The following is a 22,558-nucleotide window of genomic DNA, read 5'->3' as shown; positions in this document are numbered from 1 at the left end:
AAGATGGAAACTCATTATATNTAAAGGTGAAAATTTTATAAGATGACACTGAAACCATCGCTTTTATAGAGTAAGGGATGCAGTGATTACCTACAAGAAATATCTCATTGTTGAATTCATGATTCATGTTTTCCAGATGCTGGTTGTTTCTTCTAATGTATTTAGATTTCTCATGGAAAGGAAAGTCATCTAAATTTGTCAATTTCATATAAATTATACTGTTTAAAGAAGCGTAATAAGTGATTTAACCCGTGTGATTTGAAAGAAATTGTTTAATTTTGAACTTATCTCGGTTTACAAAGTTAACCAAATGCTACGTGTTTATTTCCATTTTTTGAGTTGAATTTGCTAAAACGACCTTGTTATTCTTTCATTTTTTAAAACTGATGTGGCAGGACTATAAGCTATTATGAAGCATTGGTCAAGCATCGCAACCTGTGCAGATTACAGGTAGACACATTCTCATTTCTACTACTAATACTATCTAACCAGCAAGGAAAATTGTCTTGCAAATTTGAAATGATAATATCATGCTTCTATGGAAATTGATTAGTTGATTCATGATACACGTTTCAATCGAGGAGATATTATCTAGAATCTGATAAAAAAATGATGATAGATTTCTGCAGCAATCCCAATAAGAAAAAGTGAACTATGAATTTGAAACTTATTTTTCGTTGATGACCAAGATGAATAAATTAGAAAAACAATTTTTTTAATCGGTTCGTTGCCGTAAATTAGAAACAGATCACTTAATCATAGTGTTCCTGATGCAAAACCATCTTCTTGATGACAGGTTACCAAGAACATGTACAGTTGCGCTTCTATCAATTTAATTATATTATATTATTTTTTAAAATGTGACTAAATTTAAACCTTTAAAAATAGTTAAATGAAGTTGAAAAAAACTCAAATATTATGGAACAAACTAAAATATTTGGCTTGATGTAATCCAAAAAAGTAAACGAATATACATAAATGTAAAAATAAAGTTATCCGTCTTAAGAAAGGAACACTCGAGCAAAGTTCTAAATTAAGTTTCATTAATTAAAGATTGAATAGTTTTTCACTATGTAATTAAAAGGATTTCTTTTTTATCCCAATGCAGAATTTTCTTAACTCGCTAAATCATCTGGTGCGGGATTTTATAGAGGTCAATCTATTGAGTTTAATATTTTAGTAAAACATTAAAAATAATTATTAATTTATGTTATTAAAAATTGTATCAAAATAAACTCTTTTTTTTTAATTACTCAAGTAAACTCATCTATATTTTAACTTTTAAATTAGATTGTTTATTCCAACACGCAGAGCTTCTCGTCCATAATATGCTTTCCAATTCTTTACGAAAATAATTATTAATGTTTTTAGTTAGATCCTTCTATCAATTGTCTTTACGAAAAAATTAGTTGTCTGGGGTCGCAAGTTTATTAGAAGTGAAAGGTAAAGAACCGTAAAGAGTTGTGAAAAATATTTGGATCAGGATAACCTTTGAATATGGAAATAAACTAGCTCAATAATCCCATTTTAAAAATATTTGGTTCAAAGTATGTCCGAGCAAAAATATGAAGCTGAAGATGTGAAAATACTTAATGCATACTTACATAAGTCAAAATACTGCATTCATTGCGGAGATAGCTATTTAAGATTAATTTTTAATAAAATTATTCTCATAAAAAATAAGAATTTAGATTTATAGTATAAAAATAAAAATGAGAAGAAAAAGGCTAAAATTAGTTGACAAAATAAAGAATATAAGATTTATGGAAATCAATCCTCGGAAGTTTCTCCATATCCGTAGATATCATAATCCACGAAATTAGAGGTACTGGCAGTACGTGTTGATAACCCAACAATTTATTTCCATGTGACTATTAAATGAAAAAAAAAAAATGAAAGGAAGAGTAGGATACATTATTATTTAATTTGGCTCTCAAATTTTCTAAAAAAATATTATTTACTGCAACTCGTGGACATTTAACGTGAGCTGATGTATACCTCGAGATTTACGTCAAGCCCCTCCGCAGGAGAAAATCGCAAATTCTGAATATTGGTAAATATTATTACTGAAATTATTTATTTAATTTTATTAGAATACAATTAATGCATTATTTTAATTTATTAGCATATTAGATGATTCAACTATAAAAACCGTAGGTTTTATAAGTCTTTTATTTCAACTTGAAAAAAAGTCATAAAACCTAAAATATATTTCCCAAAGCTCAATTTCTTGAATTTTTAAAAAATAACCTAAACGTAAGAAGAGCATATTTTCCCGACCTTATATTTGTAGGAAGTTGAAGGACTGGAAATTTTTGTCATGTGAATCATAAAGGTAAGAATTTAATTTTACTCTAAGGGAACAGTATTTATATAATAAAAATTTACCTTAAGTATGGGCATAAATTGTAAGTTGAGATACTAATTTCTTTATAAAACTGCAACAGACACGTTTATCTTATTATCCAAGAACCATAAATCATATCCTTACAGTTTTATATAATCTATACATATTGTATACTTTTTTATCACATTATATAATTTATAATCTGATCATTTTTACTCTTTTTCTCTTTTAAATGTATATTAAATATTGAAATATTGATACAATTTTTTTCATTTATGATTTTTCATTATTCTATTACCCTCGAGGAGTTTTTCCTTTTGTCTTCAGCATTCTACGCTAAAAGGTTGAATTTTTGGCAGAGGCAACAAAGACCCGTTTCAGTTCGCATCGGCTCTCATTTTTCCATTTCTTTGTATTGTTCCTTTTGCTAAACTTTCAGCTTTCAGAGCAAAAACATGTTAAAACAGGTTCGTCTTCTTCTTCTCTTCTTGGCCTCTGGATTGACCCTCTCCGTTTCAGAGTCCCAATCTGTTTCTCTTCTGCCTCATGCTGCTGACTCCTTCAATGTCAGCTATATCCAGGTACTTCTAACTATCGCCTCTCGCGAACCCTCTTGCAACCTCTCTCTTTCTCTTTTTTCAAAATTTTCTACTGCTATTTTAATAAGTTGAAGACTTAGTAATATTTTCTGAAACAGCTGAAGAACGCGGCGACTTGTTCTTACTTGGTGGTTATATCTACTAGTTGTTCGTCTCCTAGGTATACGAGAGATCAGATCAGTATCGCTTTTGGGGATGCTTATGGAAATCAGGTTTTGCTTTCTCTTTCTCGCCAGTTTCTTCGTTTATATAATTTGAGTGAAATGTCCTAATTCGTTTTCATGTGTCTGTTTACGTAGAATTGTTAATAAACCAATTGAAATTAAACTCAGACATGTTTGGTTGCTTCATCTTTCCTTTACTTTTAATTTTTTTAGTTGGTGAAATTTATGTTCTTAGCCACCTTGGTTTACGATGAATCTTGAGTTTCGTTTCTTGATATTTTATAAAGTTCTTCTTGGATTAATTTTGCATGTCTCTTGTTGATTTTAAGGTGTAGGAATTGCTTATACATTTGTGTGTAGAAATTCTAACTGTGGAACACAACATATACACAATTCTTCTTCTTGGCAAGCTATTTAATTAAGTTTGAGTCTCTAACTGTCAAAGTTTGTACACTCTAAGTATAGCTTTCTTTTGCTATCAGCAAATCTATCGATCGGTATTACTTTTAGTCAGACGTGTCCTGAGTTTATCAGCAAAGTACAAGTTGACTTGGCTGAATGATAGCTTTCTATTGCGGTATGTGTATGACCAAACCACCATAAACATATCAATGACTTCTGAATATATGTTTGTAAATTGCACATAACTCATTCAAATTGGAATTACAAAAAGGCAAGTGCTTCAATATGCCTATACATGTAGTTAACAAAGAAGTTTAATTTCAGTAAGCAGTTACTGGAAATGCATTGAAAGTGTTGAAGTTTTTTTATTGCCATCTTATTGTTATATCTGGTATAAAATTGTTGGTTTTTGTAATGACTGTTTTGAAAGTAATATCTAAAATAATTTCTAATTAATTAATAGTGTAAAAAATGTTATGGTTGTAGTATATTAAAATTAAACTCTTTGATTTGAGTAACTGGAAATTTATATTTTATTTATTTCACATATTACCAGATATATATACCAAGACTGGATGATCCAACTTCTGGTACATTCGAGAGTTGTAGTTCAGATACATTTCAAATAAGTGGTCCGTGTGCATATCAGATATGTTATGTATACCTATATAGACACGGATCAGATGGTTGGAGGCCTGAAAGTGTGAAAATCAATAGTTATAATGGCAGGGCTGTTACTTTCTATTACAACACATATATCCCCGGTGATACTTGGTATGGATTTGATTTGTGCAGCGGTGCTTCTTCTTCGAACCAGGTATCCAAGCAGAAATGGATTATATTTATGGTTCTAGGATTTGTTCTAAGTTTTTGGTCGTAAGTTTGTGTATTTTTCATCTTATAATATTTGCTGCACCTTTGTACCCCATGAGACTTAGCACCATATGTTGAAGTATAAACACTAGATGCTTAAAACCTGTGTCTAAAACAGTTTATCACTTTGCTTTCTTTTTAATTTTTTATACTCCCGAGTATGATGTGCTTAATGTTAGCAGAAGTGGTTGGAGGGTGGTGCTGTAAATTGATACCCTCATCATTCTATAACCTTAAACTTGAACATATGATGTGTTTCGGGTCATTCTTCTTGGTTTCATTTCGACCAACAATGGTCAAATCTTTCATCATTTCGGTTTTCTTTGTAATTGTTCATGACTTAGAGCATCAAACGAGATAATCCAATTCACTAATTTTCCTTATTTACTTTACTCTTCATATGAAGCTCCTTGTACACTCTTCTACTTAATCACTGGTCGAAGCTAATTTCTGATCAATAGAACATGGGTACGCGTTTCAGTTTCCTTCAGTGCCAACCAATTTTATGAAAAGGGCTTAATTGTGTTTTTATGAATCAAATTTGAGGAAATCTGACTTGTACTTTCAATTTTATTTTTTTCTAGAAAAATATGATTTCTTAAATTTGAACAATATGGTTTTAGTCTTTTAAACTTAGTACTCAGAATCTAAAGTGCTTTTTTTTTTTCAAGTTTAGGTTTAATTAGGATACTAAAACTAGATTTATCTCATCTAAAAATTTAAAAGCATAATTAAACCTAAATGGAAGGCGTAAGTGGATTGCATTGCAAGGCAAATTCAATTACACGGAAGATGGATATATCTCTCGCTGGAGTATTTACCAAAAAAGATAAATTTGGCTATAGTTGCAATTGCAATGTCATGATTTCATGTTAGAAGAAGCATTACAAATAGAGTTATCAACTCTAGTGAAGGATACAGCCTGCTGTTCGGTTAAAATGATGGTTTGGTGACTAGAGCTGTCAAATAATATCATCAGTAGCAGTTCTCTAAGGGTGTGTCTGTATAGAAAAATTATATTATTCCACTTTTCTTTAGGACTAACAATCGTGTGGAACACAACTCATTTAAAAATTTGTCAAATGTTTACTATTTGTAACTTAATCCATTCAATCCAAACTAAGGTTTGAGATGTGTCAAGTATAATCTGAACATACTCTCTTGAGCATTTGTCAGTAGGTCTGATTATCTTTTTGCTTCTTTTTCTGCTCTACTGACTGTGACTCTGAAAGGGGTGTATGAGGATGCAGACACCTTGTGATAGAGTTGTGGTCTGATATGAGGTTTGTTGTTGGGATGAGGAACAGTGTGTTGGGAACATGAAAGTACTGGTATATTAAGAGGAAATGATGGTGGTAAAGTATTATCATGATATGAACTGTACTCCTTGTGAAGAAGCAATGGAAGCAGAACCCTAAATCCCCTTCAAATAATAACAACAAAGTTGCATTTTTTTTTTAATTAACTTAAGACCTTAAACATTTTAAATAAAGCCTCAAATGAGCACGTGTCTTGCTCATGAGCATCATATCATTATATAAATACAATATTTTTTCATTAAATATTGTTGAAATATTTAAATGGAGTCTAAATTTTGAGAAAACTGAAAATTATATAAAAATGAATATCTATTAAATTATTATTTTAAAATTTTGAATTAAAAGTGACATTAATATTTTATGTGTAGTTGGACTTATGTTTCATTTATGTTGTATATAAAATTGATCAAATACTTACATGGAGTTTTAATTTTGGAAAATTTAACTCATTTAAACTTAGCATGTATACACTTCCAAAATCTACTATTTAAGTTTACACTAATTGAAAGTTTCAGTTTATTTACCTATTGATTGTCTTTCTATCATATTTGTATTTACATTTTATTTTTAAAATACATGTTTATTTCGCTTTAAATATTCAAATTTGGAATGTAGATGATTTAAATTGATTTATGCAATTAAAAAGTATACATCCAAACAAATCTTACTATGCTGAAAAAAAAATCAGTTGAAAGTTGATAAATTAAAAGTTATGGAATAATAGTTTATCTATGAAGCTAAACAAGCTCGAACATTTGATCATAGAGTTAGGCTAAATGGTCCAGGATCTCCAGCAAATTTACCAATATCCTCCTCTATATCACGAATATTTGTATGCTCCTCTTTTTCAACATTGTTGTTAAGGGTTTCAAATGTCTTATCCTGAACATGAGTTTCATAGGTTTCATATGCCTACTCCTTAAAGGCTCGTTCTTCAGTAATAGGGTCATCCTCAATAGGAGTTACACAACTTTTCTAAGTCGAAATGATAAGTCTTCTCCTAACTTCGTCTTAAACAAAACTCTCTCCTTGAGAACTAGACGATGCACGTCGTGTTCTTGCTATTTTTGATATAAAAAAAATAAATACAATTATTTTGATTTAAATACATTACATTTTTTAAGTTAATTAAATTGTTTCGTCTTAATTAAGTTTCAAATAGTATAAAAAAAATTAAAAAACATCTTGAAATCGTATCAACACAATTAAAAGACAACTATCATATTAATACTATTTTTCAAGGCAACTTCAGTATTGTCAAGTAGTCTTCAAGAGAGTAGATAAAGTTAAAGTAACCTGAGTCGTCTCCCAATAAAAACGAAATTACTTTTTAATAATAAAAATGAGAAATTGTACTAATGAAGTTAATATTTGAAGAACAAATAAGAAAATTAGAAACAATTATAATGAAATAGGCTAATTTTACTGCTTTTCCAAAATAGGAAGTTTCATTATCGGTTATCAACGTATCATTGTTTAATTTATTATTGTTCGAGTTTCAAAATAATTAAAGTACATTCTCAATTACTTTAAAGGCGATCTCATACTCAATGAAAGTAGATTCTCAATCAAATTCAATTATTCACAATGAATTCAATCAAAGTATATTATCAATAAAATATAAAATCTTATTGTGTTTGATAATATATTTTCTAGATTCAATATCTAACAGGTTTAAACTTGTCCAAAATTATATTTCAATCATTTTTATTTTATTCAAAATTGTACATAAGTCTAAAATTTTCCTTTAATGTCACTCTAGCCATCTCATTCGTTTAAAAATTACATAAAAGCCATGAGTTGACCATATTGGATCAATTTTGACCATTCAATTTCATGTTTTAAGTTCAGTTGTATAAATAAACATTAACATTAGAACATCCAAAATAATTTATGCAATTTAAAATCACATTTTAAGTATCTTTAATTCTCAACCTAATAAATTCAATAGTCACAAATTTATCATAGATCAATCATTTAAATATAAGAATCTCATAAAAAGTTAAATTTTGAAACATAGATATATACTGCTTATAAGAAAGAAAAAAAGAGATAAATTATCGTATACAGACCATATACATTTCACAAAATTTGTTATATTTTCTTTAATGATATATATAACAAATTTACACTGAGTATTGTGGGAATCTATCATGACTTTGTTACTACAAAAATAAATTTATATTAACTTATTTTTACTATTGAATAAGTAGATTTGTCATATTTATATAATTTTGATTGAAAAGATCTTTCCAAAATATATTCATATGACATGCAAATAACTTCTAAATAAGAAGCATATGTTGAAAAATGAATTTATAATTTATTTACACACATACAAAACTATAATATTTTTTTTTTTCTAGAAATCTGTTTACATTAATCAATATTTTCAAAAAACTAAAACTTTACTTGAATGAAAGGTGTATTTGTTTTATATATAATTTTATAATAAACTTTCATATATACATTTTTCTTAAAGTAAAAAGAAAAGAAAAAATAAAAAAAAAATTACTTTATCAAATACAAGGACTTCTTTATCAAATTTTGTAATACAGTTCAATTTTTGTTAGAGTGTTTAAAATGTTTTATACCAAAAAATATGTTATTGGGTAAGAGATTTGGAAGGAGATTAATTATTTTAATTAAATTATTATTATTTATTAAACATTTAAATATTCATATTCTTTTAATTAAGTTTTTACTTTTTAAAATGAATTATAAATCTTATATTTCTTAATATATCACCTAACTAATAAAATATTAATCTAAAATAAGTATAACATTTTAATATTTTGAATGAAAAAGAATTACTAAAAACTCAATTAAATTTGTGAAAAATATTAAAATTTAATTAAAGCATAAGTAAAACATTATTTTATTATATAATTTATAATAACATTACTTTTAAAAATAAAAAAAATATTTTTTTATGTATCCCAATTTTTTCAATTAAAAACTAACTACGCATTCAACATGAAATTATTGCATTTATATTTATACATTTGTTATAATTTGGATTACTATTCATGAATTTATTTATTTTTGATTTAATACATTTAGTAGAAAGAAAATAAAAAAAAAAAACTAGGTTTTGATGTTTGAGGTTACCGCATGGTGGTGAAACAAAAAAAAAAAAAGAAAATAAAGAAAAAAGAAAAGAAAATAGAATTAGGTTTTGAGGTTGGGAAGTGTATAAGAATGTTTCCATCCCTAAAACCATAAACCCGAAAACCTCGTTCGCCGCTTACTCCTCTTTCTTCTCCTGCTTACGCACCTCATAGCCACAACCCCATTCAAGCAGGAGAAAATCTCTCTCTTTCTCTCTCTCCTTCTCTTTGTCCTTACGCCGCCATCACCATGCCTTCAGTCTCTCTCTCTGCCACTGACACCACCCTCCAAGAAACCAAGAAGCAAAGCGCCAAGAAAGCCAAGAACCAATCCCCAACCATTGCAGAGAAGAAGAGTGCCTCCAAACTCCTTTCTGATCCCAACACCCCCGATCCCGACCAAGATGGGGTTTCGGGGAAGCTCCAGAAGAAGGCGAAGAAGCGTAAGGCTTCAGACATAGAGGCTATGGCGGCGACCAACGATGCCGACGAAGACACTAGTTCCGAGCTGGTGGAGCCCGAATCTTCTAGAGAAGACGACCACAAGAAGAAGAAAAAGAAGAAAAAGGCCAAGTCCGAGGAACAACCTTTGGTGATGGAAGCAGAGGAAAAAGAAGAGAAGAAGGAGGATCCTAATGCGGTCTCCAAATTCAGGATATCTGAACCGTTGAGGCTAAAATTGAAGGAGAAGGGGATCGAATCCTTGTTTCCTATTCAGGCCATGACTTTCGATTTAGTTCTCGACGGTTCTGATTTGGTTGGTCGGGCTCGCACTGGTCAGGTCTCTATCTACTCTTATCACAAACCCTTGTTATCGTCTTTTAAATTCTTTCATTATCGTTGTCAAGAAAGATATGGAGTTGTATTTGAAAGTTCTTGATCATATTATCGTTGTTTGGGTTGAAGGGGTTTGGGTCCATTTGATAATACACATACCATATTTAGAAGAGAATATTTAGATATTCTTTGATCCTGTATCTCTATACTTAAAATTATCCCATTTTAGTTCTTAGTCTCCATGGAAAGAACTAAAGAATTAAAAATGGTATTTGTTGGGGTTAGGAAAATTATTTTTTATTGTAACGAGTTTAAGGGAACTTTTTTTCCGTTAACAGGATCATATGATTAATTGAAACATTCTTTATTCAGTTGTATTTGAAAGTGCATGCTTTTGAATGGTGTAAAGGGTTTTATTTGACCTCATTTGCTTCGTTTGGGGAAACTGTAGGGTAAAACTCTGGCATTTGTGCTACCCATATTGGAGTCTTTAATAAATGGTCCGACTAAATCTTCTAGAAAGACAGGCTACGGGAGAACTCCAAGTGTTCTTGTGCTTCTACCAACTAGGGAATTGGCTTGTCAGGTATAATTATGTGTGCATGAGTTTTGGTATTTTTGATTGTATGGTGAATTTATTATCCTTCTTAATAAGGAGTGTTGTGCTTTAGGTGCATGCTGATTTTGAAGTTTATGGTGGAGCGATGGGATTGAGTTCATGTTGTTTGTATGGTGGAGCTCCATATAACACTCAAGAAATCAAGCTTAGGAGAGGTGTTGATATTGTAATTGGCACACCAGGTCGTGTTAAGGTAATTGCAGTATTACTAGTTGATATATGTTGCTACTAAGTTATTTCCTTAATATATGTAAATATTTTAAGTACCCTGAAAGTTTTACTTTGTGTTGAAGTCGAGTATTAACAATGTTTTTGATTTTCATCTGGCATGTATTGGTGCAGGATCATATCGAGAGGGGAAATATAGACCTGAGCCAACTAAAATTCCGTGTCCTTGATGAAGCAGATGAAATGCTGAGGATGGGTTTTGTTGAAGATGTTGAGTTGATTCTAGGTATCTCTTTTTCCCCGATGAATGGACCACCAGTGTTGCTAAGTGTCAATTATTGTGTCAAATATGTTAAGATTGTGTTTGTGAGATTAATACTATTTACACGTCCTATAAATTATTGATGTTGATTGGTTACTTCAAGTTAGTTATATAGTTTTTGCAAGAATGATTTGGAATCTTGTCATCTTTTTGTGATAATAAATCTAGTTAGTTAAATAGTTCTTCATGCTCAACACATCCCAATCGGTCATGGTTTTGTTGCTTAATTTATTTTCTTTTTCCCTATAGCCTTGACTATGCTTTATTGGTGGCAGGACGACTTTTTTTCTCCAAGCCTCTTTGATTCTGATAAATTGAACTATTTTTCAATTCAACCATTCTTCTTACCTCCAACCCGTATAACTTCTGAAAATGTCATTTTAACATCTAGTACAGAATGCTTTGTACTTGGGATTACCTTAGTTTTGATGCTTATCCTACATGTTGGATGATAGGATTTTTCTGTATCACATTTGTCTATTATTGATATTTGAAATTGATACTTTTGCAGGTAAGGTTGAAAATGTTAATAAAGTTCAGACTCTTCTTTTCAGCGCTACTTTACCAGACTGGGTTAAACATGTATGCTTCTATGTGATGATTTCTTCTTTTTGCTTTTGGGATGTTATGATTAGTGTTTTTAATGTTATCTGATGTATGTTCATGCCAGATTGCTGCACAATTTCTGAAGCCAGATAAGAAAACTGCTGACCTTGTTGGAAATACAAAAATGAAGGCTAGTACCAATGTGAGACATATTGTTCTCCCTTGTTCTGCTCCTGCCAGGTCCCAACTTATCCCGGACATTATTCGCTGTTATAGCAGGTGAATTTTATTTCCAAATTTTTAACTTAGGATGTCTTTTAGAGTTATACTGAATTTTAATGTTTATTGTTGACTAATGATTCTGGTTCAGTGGAGGCCGGACAATTATATTTACCGAGACAAAGGAGTCTGCTTCTCAGCTTGCAGGGTTGTTACCTGGAGCTAGAGCTCTCCATGGTGACATACAACAAGCACAACGTGAGGTGAGCTATTACCTGAATTGTGGTTTTGTTATAGTCTTTTCGTAGGTTACTTAGAACATTTATTTTTTTCATATCGTGTTCTTATATCACTTGTTTTTTATATTCTCTATTAAATAGTGTCCTGTCCCCTGCAGGTTACTCTGTCTGGCTTCAGGTCTGGGAAATTCATGACATTAGTTGCTACAAATGTGGCAGCTCGAGGTCTTGATATAAATGATGTTCAGTTAATTATCCAGGTACTTTTGATGGACTAACGTGCAATGTATCAGATCATTATTATTTCTGTTACAACCTAGTATGTTGATATTTGTATTTTGGTTTAGTGTGAGTTCCCACGGGAGGTAGAGTCCTATATCCATCGTTCTGGACGAACAGGAAGAGCAGGTATATCTGCATGATTTTTCTTTTTGATGTGTACTATCAGAATGTTATATTCAATTTTAAGGTTATATGGTGGTTTGTTTTTTCTATAGGTAATACTGGGGTTGCTGTTACCCTTTATGATCCAAAAAGATCTAATATATCTAAAATAGAAAGAGAGTCCGGTGTAAAATTTGAGCACATATCTGCCCCACGGCCTGATGATATTGCTAAAGCTGTTGGTGGGGAAGCTGCTGAAATGATTACCCAAGTTTCCGATAGGTATGCTTGTTATTTGCAAACTTTGTTAATGTGTTCAGTGCTGTTTTTTGCTGTTAACATATATAATAAATGCAGTGTGATTCCTGCGTTCAAAGAAACCGCAGAAGAGCTTTTGAAGAGTTCTGGTTTAACAGTTGTTGAATTGCTTGCAAAGGCTCTTGCAAAGGCTGTTGTGAGTCAATATTCTTTTATACTTTCTCCGTTTATTTTTCTTGTTGATTATATGAACCCTTGATCATTCATTAGTTCTCTGACTGGAAGTTTTTTCTCATCATATAATATGCAGGGCTATACCGAAATAAAGCAAAGATCACTTCTCACTTCCATGGAGAACTATGTTACTTTGCTTCTTGAGATTGGGAAACCAATCTTCACTCCTTCGTGAGAACCTTACTATAATCCCTGATTTACGTATATGGTGTTTACGTGTTGCTTTAAATAACTGTCTAGAATCTTAAGAAATCAACCATTGTAATTGATATTAATTTTCACCTTATAATTTGTGTTTTGATTATGGACTTGTGTGAACATTTTCAACTTGTTTGACTTTCTATTTCGTTGGATGATATCAGTTTTGCCTATGGAATCCTGAGGAGATTTTTGCCTGAAGAGAAGGTGGAGGCTGTGAAAGGTCTTTCCCTCACTGCCGATGGAAATGGTGCTGTTTTTGATGTACCAGCTGAAGATTTAAATACATATCTTAGTGGTAAAGTTTTGCGTAACTGTTGACCTGGAATTTTGAACAGATTTGAATTTCCACATAACTGTTGACTTTGGGATTTGAGTATGGGATTCATTTTTGCATATAGCTTTTTGTCTTCGTCTTGGTTATGTTTTTCATTGAAACACATCTGTCCTTCAGGTCAGGAAAATGCTGCTAATGTAAGTTTAGAGGTATTGAAAGCTTTGCCACGTTTGCAACAGAGAGATCAATCAAGAGGTGGCAGATTTGGTGACGGTGGTGGTCGAGGTGGTGGGAACAGGTTTGGAAGAGGCGGGGGAGGCAGAAACGGTAGATTTTCAAATGATAGGTTTTCCAATGGTGGTGGAAGAGGTGGTCGTGGAAACTGGGGTGGAAAAAGATGGTGAGTTTTCTCACTCTGCACTGTCTGGTAGCATTACTGCATAGCTGCTTCGTGGAAAAAAAATAGTTGATGCTGGCTAGGCTATGGAGGATTCAAATTAAGATGGATTCAAATTAACATAATCTATGGTTTACTGTTTTGTTATTGATTCCTCTTTTTGTATTTTTTATTCTTTTTGATGGGGGAAGCTTAAGTTTAGGTTTTTAATGTTCTTTGATTAACAGGAGAAAGTTGTGTTAGTATATTTATATATGCTATATTTTTGACAATATGAACCAGAAGACTATTAGTTTGGTTGGCTAAATATATGAAAACTGTTCTACCGAATCTGCACAATGCATTCCTTATACATTCTATTCCTTGGAAAATACGGGTTGATTAAATGCCTGAACAAGTCAACAATGTTTTTTTCTCCATCTGACTTTCATTTTTCCTTTAGTTTATACTTTTGTGTGGAAGAGGAAAAAATGATATTGGAAAGTCTGAAAATAGAGACTTTATTGTGTGCCGACAGCACTGATTAAGGTAAAAAATAAAATAAAAAAAGTTAGGTTCCACATACCGTACTTTATTTTTCTGTTGAAAGTATTGATGAATTTTTTAATCGAAATTCACAGCAGCTAATTTTTATTTGTCTCGCATGAACAAAATAAAATATTTAATTTAATATTGGAATCGTGGATTTGTTTTTATTAAATACGAAAATATAGTTCATTGGAAAGTCATTCTTTTGTTCGAGTTAAATGTGAGTTTAAGTACGTTTAAATTCTTCATTTAATAAAAGCGAAAAAAGAAACATAAATTGAAAAGATATCTAAACTTATCTTAAATTACTTATTGTCAATAACACATTGGTATTAAAAAAATGATAGAAATAGAAATATGATCAATAATGTAATAGAAAAGGATAAAAGTAAATAACAAATATTAAATATTTATAAAAAAAAATATAATGCATAGCAATGCCAATATATTATTGTTCTAATTTATTTATGATTGAGTAAATTTTAATTTTGCTTTCTTTAATTCTTGAGAGGTATTTTTTCCCTATTTTTATGTAATCTTATTTTCATATTTTGATGAATATCAAATTTACTGTAATTCTTTATTTTACATTTATTTATTTATCTCTAATGAATTAAATTTTAATAATATCCTAAATAAAGATGTTGATCCAAGATTCAATTAGACTTTAATAAAAAAATAAAGACGAACAAAATAAAAGATTAAGCATTTCTTAAAATAAAAAGTCTAAATCACATAAAAGTTATCAAGAAAAAAAAATTATGCTTAGTCTTTTATACTTCCAATCAATTTTGTAATTATGAACTTTGGAACAATGAAAATGAACGATTTGGCAGAAACCCTGCTAGTCAAACTTCAGTATATCATGGAAATTTGCTTGCATCCACTCTACTTATTTTTCCCCAGCTTGGATTGAAGTTCCTTCACACGTTTTCATAAAGAGAAAGAGAGGGAGATGAAGCTCAGGGATTTTCTCTTTGCACTGAAACCACTCTTTGCAACAGTAGTATGTGTTATCTCAGTTGCTATTATTGCCAAAATCCTTAGTATTAGATTTTTCGACAAGAAAAGCAAATACCATCCGGTTGCTGGCACAGTCATACACCAACTTTTCAACTTTACCAGACTCCTGGATTACATGATCGACCGTACAAACCACAGGAAAACTTACAGGTTGCTTAGCTTCAAACTGAAGTGAGGTCTACACTGCAAACCCTGCTAATATTGAGTATTTCCTTGCCACAAATTTCTCAAACTACGGCAAGGTAACTATCATTCATGCATATTTCTTCAATTTGGTATCTCATTAAGCGCAAATTCTGTGATGGCTTGGATGCAAAAATGTCTAAAGATTCATCATATTTGTTTAATCCAATAGTTTTTACTTTGTGCTGGCAGAGTTCTAACTTCACCAACCTAATTAATGCCCAAATTCTACACCTTACACAGGGAAAAGGGTATAAATTTGAGAGAAATAAACGTCTTTTATGTTAACCATACAGTAGAAATTCGTGGAATCTACTTGCATTGAATTATAAAGCTGCAGCGGTATATACACACGCTCATACATTTACATATACATATATACAAACAAAAATGAGTTGTTTTTTCATATTTTGGACTGATGCTGCCAACTGTGAGATTCAAATACAAATTCGAATAGCTGTTTGGACTGATAATGCAAGCTTTATGATTCAAATATAAACTTGAATTTTATTTTCTGTTTTGGACTGATAAAACCAACACTTTTTACCTGGAAGTTTTCAAATTGAACTTGACATGAAACTAGAGTTTGCAGGACTAAATTATTAGGAGTTTGATTCTTATTGCTCTTAGACTATCATTCTTATCATTAAATATTACATTTCGGTTGAAGATAAAATGTACGAACTGTAGGTAAATATCATTATCGACACAGGGCAGGATAAAATCCTTATTATGATCAAGAACTGTAGGTAAATGAAAAAGTACGAACTTTTCCATATACCCTTGTGTGTGATTTAGCATCGAAAACGTCTTCATACGTGGCAGGGTTGGTATCACCACAGTGTCTTGTCAGATTTTCTTGGAGATAGTATATTCACGGTGGATGGGGGAGCAATGGAGACATCATAGAAAGACAGCAAGCTATCAATTCTCAACGAAAATGTTGAGAGACTACAGCAATTGGCCGTTCGAATCTAATGCACTAAAGCTCGCAGAGATAGTGTCTGAAGCAGCAATCTCAGATAATATTATTGACATGCAGGTAAGATGTTATTTAATGCAACTGCAGTACACAAATGAAAAATACAAAACCTTTCTGTTACTTCACAATCACAAATCTCGGTCTCATCCACTTCTTGCTTATTGGCAGGAATTGTTCATGGAAGCTACTCTAGATTCTGTATGCAAGGTTATCTTGGGTGTTGATCTGGACACCATGCGTGGAACCTATAAAGAAGGCACGGAGTTTTCCAATGCGTTTGATGAAACAAGTGCTGCTGTCATGTTCCGGTATTTTAACTTTCTCTGGAGAATTATGCGGTTCTTTAACATTGGATCAGAAGCAGTTCTCAGGAAAAGTTTAAGTGTGATGGATGAATTCGTTCATGAACTAATCAGAAACAAGATAGAGCAAGTCCAAAAGGATTATGGATTACTAACTATTCTTAGTTGTGTGTAGGATTAGTACTGATTTGTTGACAACCTGAATATTTAACAGGGGACGAAAGGAGACATGTTGTCAAGGTTTATAGAATTGAAAGAAACTGATCCAAAATACCTTTGAGACATTTCCTTGAGCTTTATCCTTGCAGGGAAAGATACAACAGCAATTATTCCTTCCTGGTTTTTTTTATGAGATTTGCAAGAACTCTGACGTGCAGGAGAAGATTGAACAAGAAATTAGAGAGACAACAAATGTAGCAGCTGGATCAACCATTGATGAACTTGCAGCTAGAGTAACTGAAGAGAACCTGGAAAAGATGCAGTACCTACATGCCTCATTGAACGAAATACTTAGGCTCCATCCAGCAGTTCCAGTGGTACTAAAGCTACAGTACATCGCTAACTTGAATATAAGAATCATTGTGAGTGATGAGTTAGCTAACCAATTTTATGATGCATTTGTAGCAAGGTAAGTTTTGTTTCTCAGATGACACGTGGCCAGATGGATTTAGCGTGAGGAAAGGTGATCTCGTGTCATTCCAACCGTATGTTATGGGAAGGATGACGTTCTTGTGGGGCGAAGATGCCGACAAATTCAGGCCAGAGAGATGGCTCGATGAGAATGGAATTTTGAAGAAAGAAAGCCGTTTAAGTTCACAGCCTTTCACGTAGGAGATTAAACCTTTTACTTATGCAATAAAACAAAATAACCACAAATTTTTTCATTACATAAGATTTGTCCTCTAGAACTCTACAGAACTTGACACTTACTGTGATACCGTGACACAGGCGGGTCCAAGAATTTGCCTGGGGAAGGAGTTTGCATACAGACAGATGAAAATATACTCTACACTCCTCTTAGGTAGTCACGGCTTCAAACTGGCAGACCAAAACAAACCAGTGAAATACAGAACCATGCTTACTCGGAGAGAGTAATAAGGGTCTTGCAGGAATTCACCCTTAACAGAGAACAAAGTAAAACAGAACATAAATATAAGCTTATACATGCTTCTCTTTTCCTTTCAAATGTTTAACGTAACATCAACTTATTTTTAAGTTGATAATAACTTATGTATGGTTTTTTGGTGTAGTTTTCACAACAATTTACAAGTGACAAACATCATGCATTTGACAGTGAAAGGTAATAACAGGATAACTACCTTTCAAAATGATACATCCATCAATATTTAACAAGACCACTTAGTATTGCCTCTTTAGATTGGTATGATTGATATAATCCGTTTCCATTCAAATTAAATCATCCATCCTCAATGTGTTTCAACACTCAATTTTGTCGGAGTAACTAAAGTTTGTCTTTTAAAAAAATGATTGAATAAAGGAATATTAATTTGAAAAAAATAAAAAAGTGACATTCATGCTATGCACATGGACAATGATAACTGGTGATTATAAAAAATATGTCTATAACAACATAAATAGCAATTCTTTGAAGTAATTAGATTAGATTACATTAATACTGTCTGAATGTAAGATTGAGTCGACCAGGTGAAAGCCCAGAATCTCTCAGCAATTCCTTTGGAGCTGAATTTGGTAGAACTGATCGCACACCGTGAAAAACACGTCGAGACTCACCACCAAATATTAGCACATCTCCAGATTCTAGTATTACCCCCTCTGCCTTGTGTACATTCCTCTCATCTCCATACAGAAAATCTGCTGAATCACCAATAGAGAAAGACACAACAGGCAACCCTTTTCGAAGACTTTCTCTGCTTTCATCACGATCCTACATCAAGCAGTTTCAAGTTAGATGCTTGAGAGAGTTTGTGCGTATTATAGAATATAAAATAACTATTTTTCTTTTTTGAGATACATTTCACACAAAAAGTTGAGTTTGGTAAATGCAAATCATGAACCACTCGGTAAAGTATGATTCTTTTATACCAAAAGTATAAGATACCACATAATATCATACCAAAAGTATAAGATACCACACAATGCTTTAGTATTTAGAAATCTGAAATAGATCAATAAGAAAATACAGACTAAAACAATTACTATGTTGACTACAATAACTAATAGTAACCATATATTTTCTTGAGTTCTGATAATGAAAATGCAAAGTCTAGGAAGTTAGGAGCTAACTTGATGAAGACCAAGCTTTCCATTTTTTGTATAAAAATTGACAATGCAAATATCAGGAGTCATAGAAGGAAGAACGTCCTCGACTTTAGAAGCTCTATATTCCTTTTTAGTCAGAGACTGAGCTTCTTGGATTGCTCTTCTAACTAGTTTAATGAAGTGATTGGGAATACTAGGTGGGGTGCTGCCATCAAATATTCGTTTATTTCCATATTTATAGGTCCGAGGATTCCAATCGATACCAAGGCACATCATCTTCAATTGAAGTTTCGCTCCATTTGCATATCCTGGTTGATAGAATCCTCCAAGACCAAGACCAAGGTCACGACAAACTTTCACTATGTCCACCTAAAAGCATTAGAAGAAATTTTCAGCTGATGGAAGTAAAGTTATGGCGCAACACTATGGATAAACGAGGCAAACTTGTATGAAGGAAATGCATTATGCCACAACCCAACAATGAAGAGTAGAAAAAATTGGTTACATGCAATGTATCATCATCTTACACACAATAAGCCAATTTCAAAATATGCATCTTCTTGCCCTATTGGTGCTGTCAAGTGAAGCATTTTATATGGAATTACAAAACAGTCTTCTGCAAACTGAAGCAAGTGAAAATGAAGTACCTGTTCATCATGGCTTATAAAATTTTTCAAGAGAACCATCCCAGGTCTCAACAACGACCCTTTTGTCCATTCCTCATGCTTCTCAATTTTACTTTCATTGTTTTCTCCAGGCAAAGTAGCTTCTATTAAAGCACGATTTCTTCTTCCATGAAAGCAAATGTCATATGGTCTGAACACTGGCTTGCTAACTGAAGAATCCAACTTCTGACCACCAACTGCAGCATAGTTTGAATTCCTGTTTCTATTATAAGCACGGTATTCAAAATAGCCATTCAAAGCGCGAGATCGTACGAGTCTACGATCTTCTTCTCCTTCTTCGATCTCGCGTCGCCTTAAAGTTGTGACTTTTCGCGTTTGATCGACGTTCAAAATCGCAACTCGCGTTGGAGAGGCGAGTCTCCCCATACGATCCCTCCTTGCAGAGAGGGAGAAGACATATCTCGCAGCGGCGCTTCTCAACGCGTTGATGTTACTCACGGCGTCACCTCTAGCGGCGGCCATTCCCGCGGGCGGGGCAACTATAAAAAAATCACTACAAAATGTCCCCTATATTCTATTATTATTTTAAAAATATTATATTTTATTATCATTTAAAAAGTTATCGAAGATTTTTGTTGAAAAAAATTAAATATTTTTTATTTTTGATTAATTTTCAAAATTAAAAAAGTATTTATTATTATTTTTCAATAATTTTATAATTAATAATTAAATTATATTTATTTTTTAATTATTTTAGAAATTGATAATATTATCATGTTCGAAAAATGACAGTCTAAATTTATAATATGTCTAACTATTTTAAGATAATGCGACAGTGTATAAATTATTAGTTTAACTTTTTTAACATAAATGATTTAATCAATAATTTTTTTGAGATAATTTAATTTGAAAAGATACTTAGTTAAATATATTTTATAATTATCCTAATTATTAAATATTAATCTATTAATATAATCATAACATAATTAGACTAAATGAGAATAAGCAACAAACAAAATATATAATCATATTATTATGCATTCAAGACATATTAGTATGTTATAAAAATATATTTTTATTATGTATAATAATTATGAGTATAATTTTCATATTTTACTCTTATAATCTCTTTTATAATAGAGTTTTATCATCTCTTACACTATTTTTACTTTTTACTTACGTATATCTCATAACATGTAAACAATTCATCATCAACAAAGCATAAGATAAAGTATATGGATATGCTTATTTTATTTTATAAAATTTTATTATACATTTCAAATCATATAATTCATGTTTATATAAAATAATATTTATAATAAATTTATCATTCAACATATAAAAAAAAAAAAAATCTAACGATACAAAAGTTTGTATTTAATGGACTTGATCACACATACTTGCGTTCAACTTTTCCAATGTTCGAGACTCTTAAAGTTATCTAGTTGATACCTAACACATTAGAACTCTAAACCTTACTAGAATGTAAAATTCTTAATAAAAGCTAATGACATTGCATATAAACCTAATGGTACCCCACAAAAATTCTAAATTTGATATAATGTATGTATAGTTTATTTATTTAGCTTATTAGGTTCATATGATCAATACAATAAATGATATTAACACATTGAAATTACATTTTGACTTTATCAATACAAAGTAAATTATATGCCCACTTGTAATAGTTATAATACACATGTAAGTTCAACTAAACTACAAATTTTATTTAGGTTTAAGTGAGAATCAAATGATGTATTTATATGGCTTCTACAGTGACTTCAGATGTTGAAGATGCTCCTTTAATATATAATACTTAAATTTTAAACTTGTTTGCATCTTATGCAAGTTTGTTCAATTTCTAAGTCAATTTGATAAGATTCTTTTAGGATGGCTCAAGTTAGACACTACGCAGTTTGTCTTAAATTATTCCTCTGTTTTTTATCCAAACAAAATGGCTTCAAGAACCATTAATCAAATTGCTAGAAGATGCTAGAGAATGATAGAGAGTTGATAAAACGAAAAACATCATTATTTGAAGAGTACTAATAAATATCACATTTGAATCAAATATTATCCAAAATTGGTGCGGAGTTTGGACTCACAACCCCATATTTTTCAACACAACTAAACTACAATCCATTTTTAAGAATACTAATAAAATTACATTTGAATCAAATATTATACTAAATTGATGCAAAATTCAAGCTTATAACCTGATGATATACCTTAAAATTGTCAATGAAAATTAAAACAATTTCAAAAAATAATAATAAAACATCAATTAACAACTTTTTTACCTTGTATTTATAGTTACATATATTGCATTGACAAATTTTAACTACTATTTACACAAAATTAAACAAAACACTTCATAGTAAAAAACTCAACTAATCATTTCCAAAAACTTAAAACTAACAAAAGAAAAATCCATTTCAATTTAAACCCTAACTCATTATACCACAAACCAAAAAACACAAACAATTTGACCCTTAAAAAATACAAGACAATCAAAGCAAATTTTGCTCATTCTCTTTTAACTTCAATAAAATTATTCCATAACCATTCAAGTCCGAATTATACTTTTGCATTCATCGTGTTCTTTTATTTTACTCACCTGTCAAGTTGTTGTATTTGAAGTTCTACTTAGTTCTAGAAAAACTTATCCTCTCCCACAAAAAGATAGATTATCTATAGGCTTGGAGTTACAATACTTTATGTAGTTGTGGTGAAGTCTTATTGGTGATGTGTTAACCCAATGAACCTCCTCCCTCTGAAAGGTTCATCAATGGTATGAGAGTCAATGGTTAGCTTTGGTGACGGATTATAACGAGTAGAGTATGATCTTGTATTGAAATTTTTAGGTTTAAACCATTTTTTGGTCTCTAAGTTAAGTTCTGATGTTCTGTTTAGTTTCCGCTTTCAAAAATGTCAACCTTTAGTCCCTATGATATGAAAAATGTATCAAAGCAGTCTTATTCGTTACCAAATCACAAGTTTTTCATTAAGTGATTTGTTGCTCATAACACCTTCCGTTAACAAATCACAAAATATTGGATACCTAGGTATGAAAACTTGTGATTTATTGTTCATTAAGTGTTGTCATGAGGACTGATTCGATACATTTTTCTTATCATAGGGACTAAAGGTTGACATTTTTAAAAGTAAGGACTAAACTGAACATCAGAACTTAACTTAGAGACCAAAAAAGGGTTTAAACC

The 22,558-nt window shown here is 31.3% G+C and overlaps 3 protein-coding genes and 1 pseudogene across 4 annotated transcripts; 3 read left to right on the top strand and 1 right to left on the bottom strand.

Annotated features, from left to right (window-relative positions):
* Positions 1–2,674: 2,674 nt before the first annotated feature.
* Positions 2,675–4,759, top strand: LOC106771854 (embryo-specific protein ATS3B). Its single transcript, XM_014657849.2, has 3 exons — positions 2,675–2,928; positions 3,045–3,158; positions 4,069–4,759. The coding sequence occupies exons 1-3, from the start codon at positions 2,803–2,805 to the stop codon at positions 4,390–4,392; spliced, it is 564 nt and encodes a 187-aa protein (XP_014513335.1). The 5' UTR covers positions 2,675–2,802; the 3' UTR covers positions 4,393–4,759.
* A 4,305-nt stretch (positions 4,760–9,064) lies between these two features.
* LOC106771852 (DEAD-box ATP-dependent RNA helicase 7) lies at positions 9,065–13,656 on the top strand. Its single transcript, NM_001317297.1, is given in 14 exon segments — positions 9,065–9,595; positions 10,043–10,177; positions 10,263–10,403; positions 10,553–10,664; positions 11,212–11,282; positions 11,371–11,525; positions 11,617–11,728; positions 11,863–11,964; positions 12,052–12,112; positions 12,202–12,370; positions 12,446–12,542; positions 12,657–12,751; positions 12,943–13,076; positions 13,233–13,656. Coding segments are annotated over 14 exon segments (2,142 nt in total). The 3' UTR covers positions 13,460–13,656.
* Positions 13,657–14,675: 1,019 nt separating this feature from the next.
* LOC106770663 lies at positions 14,676–17,595 on the top strand (annotated as a pseudogene).
* Positions 17,406–19,913, bottom strand: LOC106771409 (alpha-ketoglutarate-dependent dioxygenase AlkB). Of its 2 annotated transcripts, XM_022785645.1 has the most exons (4): positions 19,359–19,913; positions 18,736–19,080; positions 18,100–18,376; positions 17,406–17,508 (listed from the first exon to the last, which is right to left on the bottom strand). In XM_022785645.1, the coding sequence occupies exons 1-3, from the start codon at positions 19,857–19,859 to the stop codon at positions 18,101–18,103; spliced, it is 1,122 nt and encodes a 373-aa protein (XP_022641366.1). In that variant the 5' UTR covers positions 19,860–19,913; the 3' UTR covers positions 17,406–17,508; position 18,100. The 2 variants fall into 2 exon arrangements, with proteins under 2 accessions (XP_022641366.1, XP_014512867.1); XM_014657381.2 differs by lacking the exon at positions 17,406–17,508 and having other exon boundaries at positions 18,002–18,376; positions 19,359–19,912.
* Between the last annotated feature and the right edge of the window lie 2,645 nt (positions 19,914–22,558).

The sequence above is a fragment of the Vigna radiata genome, chromosome 8 (genome assembly GCF_000741045.1).
Source record: "Vigna radiata var. radiata cultivar VC1973A chromosome 8, Vradiata_ver6, whole genome shotgun sequence".
Taxonomy (NCBI): domain Eukaryota; kingdom Viridiplantae; phylum Streptophyta; class Magnoliopsida; order Fabales; family Fabaceae; genus Vigna; species Vigna radiata.
This window is presented reverse-complemented; position numbering and strand designations above follow the sequence as displayed.

Coding starts and splice junctions, on each gene's coding strand:
- LOC106771854 (XM_014657849.2), top strand. CDS start 2,803: ATGTTAAAACAGGTTCGTCTTCTTCTTCTCTTCTTGGCCTCTGGATTG. Junction 2,929..3,044: donor TCAATGTCAGCTATATCCAG/GTACTTCTAACT, acceptor TTTCTGAAACAG/CTGAAGAACGCGGCGACTTG. Junction 3,159..4,068: donor GGGATGCTTATGGAAATCAG/GTTTTGCTTTCT, acceptor ACATATTACCAG/ATATATATACCAAGACTGGA.
- LOC106771409 (XM_022785645.1), bottom strand. CDS start 19,859: ATGGCCGCCGCTAGAGGTGACGCCGTGAGTAACATCAACGCGTTGAGA. Junction 19,081..19,358: donor TTATAAGCCATGATGAACAG/GTACTTCATTTT, acceptor TAATGCTTTTAG/GTGGACATAGTGAAAGTTTG. Junction 18,377..18,735: donor GAAAGCTTGGTCTTCATCAA/GTTAGCTCCTAA, acceptor TGCTTGATGTAG/GATCGTGATGAAAGCAGAGA.